The sequence below is a fragment of the Macaca fascicularis genome, chromosome 11 (genome assembly GCF_037993035.2).
Source record: "Macaca fascicularis isolate 582-1 chromosome 11, T2T-MFA8v1.1".
NCBI classification, from domain to species: Eukaryota; Metazoa; Chordata; class Mammalia; order Primates; family Cercopithecidae; genus Macaca; species Macaca fascicularis.
The window spans coordinates 26,311,291-26,326,810 of NC_088385.1; the positions used below are offsets into that span (position 1 = coordinate 26,311,291).

A 15,520-nucleotide genomic window follows, 5' to 3' on the forward strand; every position below is an offset into this window, starting at 1 on the left:
GACAGGAGAATTGTTTGAACCTAGGAGGCAGAGGTTGAAGTGAGCCGAGGTTGAGCCACTGAACTCCAGCCTGGGCGACAGAGCTAGACTCCATCTCAAAAAAAAAAAAAAAAAAAAAAAAAAAAAAAAAAATTGCTCTGTTTCCTTTAAAAATAGTTTTTCTAAATTTCAAATAGGTAGTCCGTGTTTCTTTCTTTCTTTTTTGAGACGGAGTCTCGCTCTGTCGCCCAGGCTGGAGTGCAGTGGCCGAATCTCAGCTCACTGCAAGCTCCGCCTCCCAGGTTCACGCCATTCTCCTGCCTCAGCCTCCCGAGTAGCTGGGACTACAGGCGCCCGCCACCTCGCCCGGCTAGTTTTTTGTATTTTTTAGTGGAGACGGGGTTTCACCATGTTAGCCCATGTTGGGATGGTCTCGATCTCCTGACCTCGTGATCCGCCCGTCTCGGCCTCCCAAAGTGCTGGGATTACAGGCTTGAGCCACCGCGCCCGGCCGTCCATGTTTCTTATGTTCTCCAACTTTACAATACATAAGACAAGGAATATGTGTGCCTACAAATTCCTCTGATCATATTACACAGACTCTAAACAATTCACTTAATGTAAATTATACCACTGCATCTGCTGAAGACTTTTCCCCCCACATTTAATACTAATCAAGTCATACCATTTCTGGTCTTTGTTTTAAAAACCCTAATTAAGAATGACTGGGTTCTTCAGCTGATTATTAGCAGTAATGAGAAACCACACGAATAATGATGGAGAACCTCATTTTCTTATAATATTTTGGACATGCTCTGGAATCAAATAATCTCTATTGCTCCTTCCATTAATTTTGTGCAATTAATGCCACTACCATATTGTATGTACATTACCGAATGTGAAAACAGGTAAAACTAAAAAGAATCTCATTTTATGAAATACAATGCAATAAAACTGACGTATTAGATCTTTGCATATAAACTCATCTATTTCACTAATATACATTGAATATTAAGTGCTTTAAGAAAGCACATGTTTAAATAAATGATACAATTATTATTATTATTTTTTTTTTACCAAGAAAATAATATTATTTAAAGAAATTTATAAAACCTTTACAGAAGTTTTTGGTGTTTTTCTTTGTTAAGCAGGTGGCATTACATGCTTGTATGACAGGAGGTGTGACTTTTAAAAAGCATATACTAACTGGAAAGAGGTAGAGAAGAAGGAAGAGAAAAAAGGAGAGAGAGAGAGAGAGAAGTGGGATTTAAAAATATATGAAAGCAACCATACTAATCAGAAATTTGGGTGTTTTTTCTTATGTGACTTGTTTACCTACTTAAAAGACATTATGTAAAACAAGAGCTCCAAAACTCTTATGAACACTAGTATATAGCAATTATAGTTTTTTAAGGTGACTATTTTAAAATCAATACTCATGTAATAGTGTTAGTGCCAAAATATCATCTAAAAAGTTGACTTTGTAATTTGCTTCACATAGGTGGTGACAGGTACTATCAATGCTATGTGTTTTCCTATATTGCCAGTGAAAACTCGCTGATGAAATGAATCTGGAAAAAAAACAAAATAAAACAGGAAATATTCTGGGTTGAATCTACACTCCTGGTCCATACTTACTGCCCTTCTTAAATTATATCTGATTGTCTCTATCTACATTCTTCTTCATATCCCTCACTTTATACACTCTGCTACATGAGCACATATATCTGTCTACACCGTTGACCACTATCCTCAGGTCCTAGGACTCCAACACCTCACAGGCAATTAACAAATATTTGTGGAATTATGTCTCTCCAACAACAACATCCAGGATATGTCATTAGGGCTCAAATTCCAGTATGTTTCTAAGGAAGTGCTGTAGAAGTGCTTAAAATCTTAATTAATTAATTGGCACAGGAGAAAAAAGAATTCCTTTGCTATAAAGACACAATACCTGAGAGGAAGACAATGAGTACATAATAACAACAGCTTGATAAGTAGTGTGACAGATAGAAAATATATCATTAATCTTTAAAAATGAATATATTTAGAATATAATTCAAAGTCCTGAACATGAAAAAATCCTATAGGATCTGGTCTTTCTCATTTCCCAACCTGACTCCTTATCATTCTCCTTCATGTTCACTGCACTTTAGCTACCCCAGCCTTTTTTTTGAACCTTGAATTCACCAGCCTCATCCACATATCAGTCTTTGCAATTACTTTCCCTCCTGTTTAGAACAACCTTTCCTTAGACCTTTACAGGTGTCCTCCTTTTCATGATTTCAGAGAGGGCTTCCCTTAAAGCTCTCTCCAAGAAGATTCCCTTCTTGTCCCCAGCACACTATCTTTGACCATGTTTTAATTTTTTCATAGCACTTACCATGCATAAAATTATCTATGTGTTTAATTGCTCATAGTTTGCTTCTCCCCATTACTACTGTGAAATTTTAAGAGAATTACTGTTTTGTTTACAGCTATAGTTCTACTGGCTTGAACTAAACTTGATACATGATAGAAATAATATTTGTTGAATCAGTGAATGGTAGACGTAAACATAGGGTGCTACAGAACACTAAAAAGGGACCATCCTTTTAAGAATGAAAAACAGCAGAGCTAGGAAATATAAATCAACTCTGTATGATATTGTTTGGGCTCCTGATTAAACCACACATGAAATCAGAACTTAAAAAAAGACATTGTGGACCGGGCACGGGCCAGCGCTTTGGGAGGCCGAGACTGGCAGATCACGAGGTGAGGAGATCGAGACCATCCTGGCTAACATGGTGAAACTCCGTCTCTACTAAAAATACAAAAAAGTTAGCTGGCGTGGTGTCACCTGTAGTCCCAGCTACTCGGGAGGCTAAGGCAGGAGAATGGCGTGAACCTGGGAGGCGGAGTTTGCAGTAAGGCCAGATTGTGCCATTGCACTCTAGCCTGGGCGACAGAGTGACTCTATCTCAAAAAAAAAAAAAAAAAAATTGTGACCAAATATACTTCCATTTTCTGTCACTTGCAACCGAAAGAGAACGACTAATGTAATTGTTGTTCAGTGACACCAAAAGAAAAAGTCCTGGAAAGATGCTTTCAGTTCTCTTTAAATAAGAACATTGTGATATTAAGGCTTATTCTGAAATACTACCTGTTGGGTACAAAGTACACTATTCCAGTTATGAGTCCACTAAAAGCCTAGGCCTCACCACTAAGCGATATATCCTTGTAACACAACTGTACTTGTACTCCTAAATCCATAAAAATGAAGAAAATAACAAAAAAGACTTTTTCTGAATAAGACAATGCTATCTCATTAACTGGTGGACTCCTTGACATTGTGAGACTCTAGGCAGAAGCAAAGTGACCTTGAGACTGGGTTATTGTGTCTTGGACTGAATACCTTCTGAACTTCCTTCTGACTGAACCTTCCATACCTCTATAAATAAAATATCTTATACATTTTATCAAATAAATACAACTTTTGAGTACTTTGGGTTTTTAACTTGTCTTCAGTTTAGAATGTTTCATATCTATTTTCCAACCCTCACGTCTACCTGTTTAGTTTGTATATTGTTTTCTTTCTGCTCTCCATTTTGTAATGTTTAAAAATATTAATAGTATTCTTTATTTTCTCTAGTGGAAAATCTAGATACAATCTATTGAATAATTTTGCCTATATACTATTTTCCATCAACCTAAATAAGACATCAGTAATTGTTGTCATTTTACAAACAAATTTATACTTTGAGGCATCTCTGTAAGAGAGACCGCTAAAATTCTTCTTCTTTTATGAATAAGAATGTGTAAGTGACATATATTTAATAAAGAGAAAGAACTAACTCTGACATTAAGAATAGTCCTCCTTAGTTTCACATATCAAGTCTCAAATCAAACAGTTCCAGTACAGGTGATGGCTAAAGTGATAAAAAGGAGTTGATTATCGACAGCTCCAAAAGAGGCCATGATCAATAATTTAGCATAAAAAATAAAAGATTTCAACTGTTTTAAAGTATGCTTTAGGAAGTCAAAATTATAAATGATTCCCCCCAAAAAAGAGTAACTACAGAAATGTACTTTTGCTTTCTCAGTCTCTGACACAATAATGACTTAGCATTTTCAGCTATGATATTCATTGAGGTTTTATTAGATACTCCTATATCCAGACATCCTTTATTGTTCTGTTTTTATTTCCCTAAATGACTTAGGTTTTAACTACCTGCTGTTTTTGATTACAATGCTTCAAACACACAGATTTTTAGATGGTGAATCTACTTTGGGTTGCACCTATTTTAGAGTGCAAGTTTCCCTTAAAAAATCTGATTCTGTGGATATTCCTTAGTCTGCACATGTTCCACATCCTCTTCTTTGCCCATGGTTTGCATTCTTAAAAAGCTTTGACATGGCTCATCATGCTGTGTGCATGAGACATGGTTCTGTCAAAACAAAATCAGTATACTGGGATACACAGCCCAGGCTGGGAAAATTCAAAGGACATTACCTAAATCATTCTGCATATTTGTTTTTTTCATTTAATGCTGAGATTACAACTAGCCTCTTCTATAATTTTTATTGTTTTTATGGTAAAAATGTGACCAATCCTCAACTTTCTGCATCATAAGAATATATCGCCTAATGATCTGGACATTTAATACCACAGAGCTCAGAAAAGCCTCTGTTTAAGTACCTAGCCGTTTGAGATTTCCATCAACTGAATAAAGATGAAAAGGAAAGAAGGAGGCTCATCACAGGGGTCCTGTTGATAACATTTCATTTAACTTATTTCCATGTAGCAACACAGAATCACAAAAAGAAAACTATTTCATTTAAAATGACAGGACGACTATGTTACATCCACTGTAAATAAGTCCCACCCAGGAAGTGATGATAATGATAACGGGTGGCATTTGCAGTTTATGGAGGGATTCTTCTTAGATGAAATTCACCTCTTGAGTATATGACACATCCATATCACATCTCAAAGGCTAACAAAATAGCTATTTCACAGATACTGAAATAAAGGAGAGAAAGGGGTTTTCAACAGCTATGTAACAAAGCATACAGAATAATTTATTAAGCAGATTCTGGCATTTAAGTGATATGTCAGACACTGTTAAGACTAGAAAATGGTCAATTTAAACGCTGTTATAATTAGCTGAGGCAAATACCCCTTTCTGTCCTGAACTTGTGAGAGAAATGGAATCTACAAAAGTACCAGGCCCACCGGTTTCAGGATGGATCAGTGATTTGATGCTGATATATAGAGATAAATGGCGGCTCCTCTTTTATCAATACTATTTCAGCACTGTGAATTACTTAGAAATACTACATTCACAGACCAGTTTTAGCCCTGTGCAGTAAGTCATGATTTGAGATTTTGACCTTAAGAGCTCTCAGAGTAAGTCAAATAGTAGTATTCTAAAACTTTTACATATTGGAAATAACACCCCTAGAAACTACCACTCAAAATTTCACATGGTCAGATGAAATATGAAAACTATTAAATGAGGTTATAGTTACATAGAGCAGTGCTTTTTGAACTTTTCACCATGGAAATATTCCTGTGGAGGCCTTAGCACTTCCTAGTCCATTTCAAACTCATGAAGTCTCTTTGTTGTCTTTGCTTTATCTTTATTTTTATTTTTTTATTTTTTGAGACGGAGTCTCGCGCTCTCGCCCAGGCTGGAGTGTAGTGGCGCGATCTCGGCTCACTGCAAGCTCCGCCTTCCGGGTTCACGCCATTCTCCTGCCTCAGCCTCCCGAGTAGCTGGGACTACAGGCGCCCACCACCATGCCCGGCTAATTTTTTGGTATTTGTTCGTAGAGATGGGGTTTCACCATGTTAGCCAGGATGGTCTGGATCTCCTGACCTCGTGATCCACCCGCCTTGGCCTCCCAGAGTGCTGGGATTACAGGCATGAGCCACCGCGCCCGGCCACTCTTGTGCTTTATCTTCAACAGATGTTTTTTTTGTCACAATATTAAAAATAATGTTTTATACTTTGTGTTAGTGGTAGGTAGACTTGGTTGTGATTACGCTGTATGTGTGCTTTGTATTCTGCTTTTTCCCCACTTGGTATTATAAAACACTGTCTCCAATTACCAAAAATGCTTTCATTTCCCAAATCTCCTGTGAGAACTAATCCTCAATCAAGACGAATCTTGATTATCCTCTGATTTCTCATACTGCTAGCATATTGCTAAGTAATCTTGTGTATATGTGTACCACAAATGGTGACTCATAGTATTAAACTACAAAATTCTACCATGCAGATCAGTGTGTATTGATATAATGTTTACTTGATAGCATGAAACTATGTGATTGGTACCATTTCAGCAAAAAAATGGGTTCCCTAATAGGAGTCATCGGCACTGCTGATATTACTAACACAAACAGGTGGTACCACATCAGGCAAAATCTTTACTATGCCTTTGAAAGAGGATCAGATAACAATAAAGTTCCAGTTCTTGCTTCTGAATTTGAAGCAATATTATAAGGACAGTGCAGCTCAAAAAATCTGGTTGTGTCTGGTCAGCTGGTTAGGGCCATTTCTGGCTTGTCGGCAAAACATTTCTTTTCCTTGTCATACTCCCAGGTGCTACTGCTGAGCAAATGGGAACATCACTGTCAGAAGTATTCGAAAAGAACAAAAAAATTGATTAGGACAATCTGTGTGCTCTTGCCATTGATAGAAACACAACTGTGACTTGGGGTATGACTAGGGTCATGGTAAGGTTAAAAGAAAAGCACCCAGGAATTCTCTCTTGTCATCGGCTTTTTAAACTGACTGTTCTTGGCTGCTGCCGGCAATATGTAAGTTTCCATCAAATACCAAGGGAGGTTTAATAGTATTTACAAGTTGCTCTTAGGATTTTCCCAAGAGGTTGCTACTTTTACAATGGCAGAACACTTACAATGTGAAGTCTGAATTTTAGCACACCAAGTCTTAACATTTGAAGACTTCTTGATAACATAGAACTATAAGCCTATTCATAACTAACAATTATTATGAGCTGTGTGTGAAACTGAGTCTAAATACTCTTCCTCCTAAAGTAACTGTTTTAAGTCTGATACTGATTCCATTAAATTCAAAAGAAATCATTTATTTTTAGAAAACAAATGTACCAAAAGATCAATTACTACAACAAAGCAAAGGTCATCTAGTCTCTTAAAAGACTACACGAAAGTATGTGGAAATTCATTTAAATAAATATGTCATGCAAAAATGAAAGTTGCTGAATACATTGCAGTTCCTTCTGTGGCAGAAAGTTAAACTACAAGCAAATAATTAAAACACTTGTGAAGGCTATAAGCAGATTCAAAACAACACTATTGTATACGTAATTCAAATGTCAATACTGCTTAACAATAACTCAATTAAATAATTTTCTTTAATGTGAGAAGGTATAATTATTTTTATAATTTTCATTAAACAGGATCTCTTGTCATAAAATTTCAAGGTTTTATACTTTCACTCAGACTTATTTACCGACATTTAGCCATAAACTTAGCTGTTAGGACATACAAGAGCTAGAATAGAGCTAAACATATTCGCTTTTGTGGGCCAATGAAAAAAACAGTCCTGGAGTAACATCCAAAAGGGAGCAAATTAAATAATTGCTAAAGAGACAAATGTACAAGTATTTAGAAATATTTTATTGTAACAGCTGAGAAATTTTTAAAGTCTGTCAATGCTCTTAATTCTGTATCATCCAGTCTTTGGCAAGATAGACCATGGGGGGGAAAAATATACATATACATATATATACGTATGTATATACATATAACTATATATATGTATATGTATGTATATATTTGGCTTGGGACTAATAAAACCAAGGCATTGAGAAAAGAAAAAGTAACTCATGACAATATGTCAGGCATTAATGCAAACAGTTCACAAACAGTAAGTTCAAGGACCTGTAACTCAACAAGCAACACTATGCATGTTCTTGAATGCAGATTTTGAACAGACCAGATTTCTTTTCGTGTTTTCAGATTTACAGAACACAATTCCAGTGTGCCGTTTTCAGAGGTTCACTGTGAGTCCTCTAAAGGTTTCTTTATCATTTAATATTATAAATAATTATGCTCCTGGGCGGCAGTTCAAAGCTCAGTACAGCACTCGTACAACACCACAGGCAGGTCAGGTGACCTTTCTCCAATTCTCCTCTCTCTGGTGCTGAGGACAGACAAAGTGATATGTCTGTCATACGCCATTACCATTAGAACAGAATCTTGTTCTTTTATTACAACTGAACTCCGCCAGATTTCTCAGCAGGAATGCTAAGTGAAATCAATGTCTTGGATTTCCAGGCTGAGCTTGGAGGTCACAGCCACTCTATCATTTCTCAGCATTATCCTTTCTCTCTCGCGCACACACTCCCCAAGCCTCCAACTGGCATACAGCAGATTGAAAACAGCATGCATCAGAGGACTCATGCTGTACAATTTTACAGTCTTTTGGAGCCCCCTCCTTTCGATTCCCCCCTTCCATTTTTTGCAAATTGCAAATAAGTTTTGTTTGTGTCCTTCTCTAGAGTTCTGAGTCAAAGGCAAAGGCATACCCAGGAAGAAAGGCAGGCAATGCAACTCAGAGAACATGGTAGATTTTTGACAGCTATCAATAAGATCATTATCTTCACATTGTCACCTGGATGTGACTTACAATTCCATTGTTCCAAAGAGCAAATATACTTTCAACTTAAACCATCAATTTGGTTTATGCCAGGTAAGTATGTAGACAACACAAAATCCTTTAGTAAAATAACTCTATTTTATGGTAACACAGACATGAAAATTTGCCAATAAAACACACAGAAAATACCCCCAAGACATTAATAATTATTTGCTTAAAAACATAAATATGATAATAAATGATAGCTATTACACATGAATAAAATAGCTTTGTGAAGTCAAAATGTTTATTATGCTATGTATAAATGTCAATTCCAGGCTACAAGAAAGTAAATTCATGTATTGTAATGGGTCCTCTTTATTTACTATAGGTGGTATTTTTTTGGCCATGTTCTTCATTAAAATGACAACAGTATTACTTATTGGTGTGGCTATTTTTAACCCACTACATTTTACTGCTGAGCCGAAACACAAACACACGGAAGAAATCTTTTCTGACAATAAGAGCAGTTGTGGACAGTATGCTAGAGGGCACTGAGCAAAGAAAGGGCATATTTTTATTAAATCGTTGTTACTTGAAAAGAGGCACTTTATTCTTAAAACTTTGTGTATTTTACAATAATTGTGGATGGAAAGAAGTACAACACCCACTGTTTTCTTAAACTTTATATGATAGAAAATTCATAAAGGCTTACTTTCAAAAAAGTAATTGAATTTCAAAGAAGAACTATATTTTTAAATAATGTATAATCATGGCTATAGAAACACAATCTACTTTTTCACTTGTATTAAATAAACAGAGGTATATAAAACCACAGGATGTGGCAGATTTCTGACACTACTGAAAGAATCATTCTCTTTTGCACAAAGTCTATAAGGTTCTATGAATGTATAGAACTATATAGTTCATAAAGCAATTTCTTAATCTTAGCAAAGCAAACCTTCAGTTACGTTAGCATTTTCCATGGTTACCTAAGAAAATATCATTGTAGCAACTGCTCAATAAACATTTGAATGGATAAATGAGTGAATGGACAAATGAGCAGATGCGTAAATGGATGAGGCTGACTGACATCAAAAGCTTCATGATGATTTGTATAAGTAATCTGGTGAGAAGGTATCAATGATAAAAAGTGATTGTAGGTGTAAGAAAAAAATCCATCAGCCATTTAAAAGTGAGCTACATATCCTAAAATCATAAAGTGAAATGTCCTGATGTAAAGCCTCATTATGAAACATGATGTGAAATCACATCAATAAATCAAGGGAAAAAACAGAGAATAATAACTCACAGATGTATCTGTGTATGACAATGACTATGCTGCTACAGCGATTTATTTTATCCAAAGTGCATTTTTCTTTACAGGTGATACATGAAAACTGCTGGTCCACAGAAACACTAAAATTATCACTACTTTAAAATTAAATGTATTTAATAAATGTTAAAATAATTACCAAGTTTTAAAAACTTACATGCTCTTGTGATTATAAAGAAAAGCAGACCAGGCCTTAGATATACATTAAGCACAGAAGATGCATGGTCCATTAAACAACTGAAAAAGATCTTAAAAGTGGCATATGTATTGTATGTACACACTACTGTCAATGTAGTGTGTACAATCATTTTCATTAAATATTTCTACATATTGTTGAAAAAGCATGGTCTAAGGTCCTTGTCCAGGTTAAGTTATATTCCCCAAAATATTTGTCTTTTAGTAATATGGAAAAGGACTGGGGAATTCTAGGAAGATGGAGGCTGGAGTGCCCTTTTCCAAATGATTGATTGATCCCTTCTCCTTACTGATTTACTCTCTGGAGTATATAATAACTCTGAACGACATCCTGACAGAGCCACCAGGGTACTAGAGAAAGATTTGTTTAGGATTCTTGGATTTTTTTCTTTTAATGTTTTCTAATCCTTTTCTCTGTGTATTGCAACGATTGTGACTATTCTTACCCTAGTTTGCTTTAGACATGTCAACATGGCACTCATGGGATGGAGAACAGAAGCAATTTTCTACATAATTCAGCAAAAAAAAAAAAAAATGTGTATATATGTGTGTGTGTGTGTATATATATATATATATGTGTGTGTGTGTGTGTGTCAGCTTTCTATTCAACATTTTCTAATAGAATCAAATTTTCTGTGGTTGTTTCCCTGAGTAATCTCAAGGAATCTCGCTTTATGATCACTTTTCTTATTTCTTGCATGGAAAGCTTAATATATTTACACAATATCATTTAAGCAAGATCTTAACACAAATACAATTTTAAAATCAATTTTTCTCTCCTTTTAGGCCAAGAAACATACATTATTTGACTTTTCCCTGATCCTTTTCCATGTATTCTAATGTTTTCTTAGCTTAAAAACCAAAACTACTTCTAAATTGCCTTACTTCTAACACTACTATTATCTTCATTTCCTTACATCATAATCTCATTGGGTGGGTGATTTATCTAAAAGTATATCTACACTGCACCACATTATAACAGTCACTGATATTTTTAAAACACCTTCTGTAGGTCCTAATACTACTCGCATTTTAAGGTCTATTTCAGTTGTCCCTTCTCTGGCAAACTCCTGCTGGGATCTCTCACTGAAGATCATCTCTGCCTCCCAATATAACTTCCAATGTACTTTATCTATAACTTTTTATACAATTTATTTTGTTTCATAGAGTATGGCTATTTGGCTATTTTTATACATAGCTACCTAATCAGACTGTAAGCTCCTTGGGTACAAGATACCCATTTGATTATCTTTTTTATCACTCACATTTTCTGCTATAGTTATCCGTACATGTATATTGAATAAATGAATAAATGAATGATTACATGTATGCAGATAAGTTTACATGCACACCTGTTGCCCTTACTTGACTCTTACCTCCTTGTACACCCAGAGTTTAACCTAGCTGCTGGCATATAATAGACATTTAGTAAATACCATTGAATGAAAAATAAAACTAAGTGGCAAGACAGTGGTTTCTTCAAAAGGGTACCTTGCTTTTGGGTGGTGGGCTGTTTGTGCTCTTGTCTGTGTGAATGCTGGTAGGAGATACAGCAGCACCAAGGTTGCCTTGGGGTATGCCTGGCAGCTTCCCTCCTGGAGATACCTGCATTGCAGCTAGCTGGGCAGCATATAACTGCTACAGAAGAAAAAGAGGGGGGGGGGGAGAAAGAATACTATGAATAATAAGATAAACGTACCTTTCAGAGAGTACATATATTCAGATGTGGTATTTTTCCTATGGGCATTTTGTTTAGTGTACTGGAATATTTAAAGAAAGAAGCTGTCACCTCAGATTTCATTACTTTTTAGGGGAGAAATGGCAGATACCACATATAAGTGATCTCACCTTCAGTATGTCCAGGGACTCAAAGCAAATAAGAGCCATCCATATTTACTTTATTCCAATGTCTATGGAAGGCAAGTATAACATATTATCCAGTTAAGAGCTCTTTATATTCTACTTTGAATTTACACAGTGTGTTACAAAAGGATGCTTCATATACACAGTAATTTTCTACTATCCATATTGGTTCAAGCCCTGTATGCCTCTTTGATTTCTTGAAATGGGCACCTGAAACAATTTTTCTGAGGGTTAGGTGGGTAGAAGTAAAGAAAAGTCACTGAAAGGCAATGGAAAAAAAGCACTTAAAGAATATTATCTGGTCCGTCTGTCTACGTTGATAAAAATTAACTGGATGCTTGCCAGAAGTTTACTTTACTTCATGATATATAAACCCAGACAAATCTCAAATTATCTTGAGGATTAAGGTTTTAAAGAATACTGCCTAAAACACATATTCTTCCACTAAGCCATTACCTATTCTTATCAAATAAGCAATAGAAACTGTCCAAGTAATTAATAAAAGAAAAATTTTACTTTGATAATGATAGCCATATGATATATTATCCTAAAACAAGGATGTTGCTTTAAATTCAAATATTACATCAAATATTTAGATTATTACTCTTTTCATCTTCTTTTTGCACTTTGTTAAAATTTTAAATAACTACATAAGAAAATAATTATTAAATAAATATATCATTTAAATTACTAAATATTTAATTATATATTTAATATTAAGTAAATTTTACACACACACACATATCCCAGTTTCTTATTTCTCATTCGTCTTGAGATTCCATGGATAGCATTTACAATGCAAGCTAGAATTTCTACAATGAAGCAAGAAAAAAAGCTCTCAAGGAGAAGTACTGTGAAATAGTTATCTTGATTATCTTAATTTTTTTTCTGAAAGAGAAATTCCAAAAGACAAAATTGCTCACAATAAGCCACAGATCCTGATTAGCATTGTCTCTCTCTAAATAAAATAATGAAAACTGAAGACAGCACACATTTACGTGAAAAATACACATACATAAGTCTCCAGACACTATAACCTAAATAAAAATACATTAACATTATCGATAAAAATTATGGCTTATTTTCATGCAAAGTAATGTAAAATATATTCCAGAGAAAAACTGAAAACCAGAAAAATATTTTTATATTAATAATTATCCCATAAGCGTTTTATGTGTTGGAATAATTACATCTTTTCTTACCCCAGCCAACTGGAAAGAATAAAAATGATTGTCTTCAATTACATAAACATTAAAAGGATAATTCACTTCAAAAATGAAGACTTTAGAGTTTACTATTTAAAGAAAAACTACCAGAATTGATCCATTTCTCCCACCTGTGTTAAAAATCTATGGCATTATACCCTGCAATTTAAAAAGCACTTCTTTCTGGCATCATTCTAAACTACTTATAAAGTCTTTAAGAAAACAACCAATTATCCTAGGATATCACTTTACAGATTAAAACTATGCCCAGTAGAATGCATGTACTAATATTGAATTTTAAAAAATGTATGTTTTTTCACAAATTAACTAGCTAACTATATTATAGTTTATGCATTTCATATTGGATTGTATATTGTATTCTTGTCTTTAAAAATGATTTCACTGGGTATTATTACTAGAGGATAAAAATTTCTATTACTGATTTGTTATACACTAAAAATGAGATTATTGTGTAATTACTAATGACATGGAACATTACAATATCTGTGGGTAAAGAAAATGTGAACAAAACAGTTATTCAAAATTTAATTTTGATTCTTCATATTATTGACAAAATTATTGGTTATTTGTGTTATTTAGATATTTAAATAGCTTAACCAAGTAGTCATTAAATGTGATTCAATATTTAAATATTAGGCACCAGAGACAGTCATAATTTCCAAAGAAACATAAGAACTAATATTAAAAATACAAGCATAAAAACTCTAAAATAGTTTATTGAATTAAAGGATTTAAAGGATGGAGATGACATATATTTGGAAATAAAAGTTATACATATTCCTTCCTCATTGAAATAAATGTACTTTCACCCTTTTAAATATGGAATTAAGGTGTATCTGAGTTAAATTGTCCTAAAAGAAATGCTTTTGAGTTGAAAGGGAAGAAACATTTGTAAAAGAGATAGACCCAGTTAAATATGCTAATATTTCTATAATAACAGTATGATATCATTTGCCTTGCTGGTATTTCTATAGAATACAGAGACTTAATGTAATTTATGATGAGAGATAAGCCTGCTATTCAGTTCGAGGGTGGCTAACATTAGGGTGCTCTTCTCTACCCCAAATTGCCCATAATCTCTTTCTCATATTTGGCTTCTGTGCAAGAGGACAAATTTTAGAATTACTCTTACCCAACTGTGATCAGGTTTCCACTATTCCTACATCATTGCATTTTCCACCAAGCATATCAAATATCCTGGTGTGCCAAGGTATTGAAATAAGGCCAGGAAATATCTATTTCAACACATTTTGTGTCACAGATATATTTTCTTAAAAGTTACATTATAATACAAAAGCAAAAATGAACCCCGTCCTAGAGAATTTAACATACTTTGAGTCTGCACAGATAAGATCAGGAATTTTAATACTCTTGTGTTCTACCTTAGACATTCACAAATTAATAGGAAATTTCAGCAAAATTAAAGAAGCTGACAATAATTCTTCTATCTGGCTATATATGTAAGAGTGGATAACTTTTTAAAATGCTGCTGTGACTTATTTTAATTCAAAGTTTTAAAAAATTATGCTCCTTTTTCTATCCACTAAAATATGTGTAGCATTGATTTTAAAACAAAGAAGCCAAGAAATGATGAACAGTTTCCTTCTTTTATTAAATGTTCTTGAAGCAAAATCCAGCCTAATAACAGGTGTTTACCCTGAGTGAAGTCGACAGTCACAGAACCCTTGGTTGACCTTGTACAGGGGAAAGGGGCATGAAATCTAGTGACTACTAGAAGGTGACCCGAAGTAAAAAGCATCTGGAGAACTATATAATCCACTTATGTTTCTATGTATGTCTTAAAGAGAAAATCTGGTTAGCATCTTTCTTTACATAATGACAGATAAAACCCAAAGTTAAACATAAGGTATATTATGATGAATGTATTTTTATGACAGTGAAGTTGTCTAAAACATCAGAAACAAACAGATAACACTAAACAGAAAAGGCTGAGCTGAGCCAGGTTTGGTGGCTCACACCTGTAATCTCAGCACTTTGGGAGGCAGAGACAGGAGGACTTTTTGAGGCCAGGAGTTTGAGACCAGCCTGGGCAACATAGTGAGACCTCACCCCCTCCCCCCCCCAAAAAAATAGCAGAGGAGACAGAAAGTGTACATAGTATCTGCCTTAAGTCAAGACTGATAAACAGAAAACAATGAGACTATAAGTGTACTGTAACTGTATGTCACTGTTGAAGGTGTTAGAGAGAAGAAATGCATCAGTGCACTCAGGTATGTTTTCATAGAAGAGATGGAGTTAAGGTGGACATAGGAAAAGGAGGTAATATTCTAGGAAGGGAGTACAATTAAATG

At 34.6% G+C, this 15,520-nt stretch overlaps 1 protein-coding gene across 31 annotated transcripts in view; it reads right to left on the bottom strand.

The window, feature by feature from the left end:
- The window catches only part of SOX5 (SRY-box transcription factor 5), a 1,031,820-nt gene that overhangs the window by 60,903 nt on the left and 955,397 nt on the right, over positions 1-15,520 (bottom strand). For all 31 annotated transcript variants that reach the window (XM_065523881.2, XM_074006410.1, XM_074006408.1 and 28 more), the window contains one exon: positions 11,611-11,757. In XM_065523881.2, the coding sequence (XP_065379953.1) occupies positions 11,611-11,757 (147 nt within the window). The remainder of the gene's footprint in view (positions 1-11,610; positions 11,758-15,520) is intronic.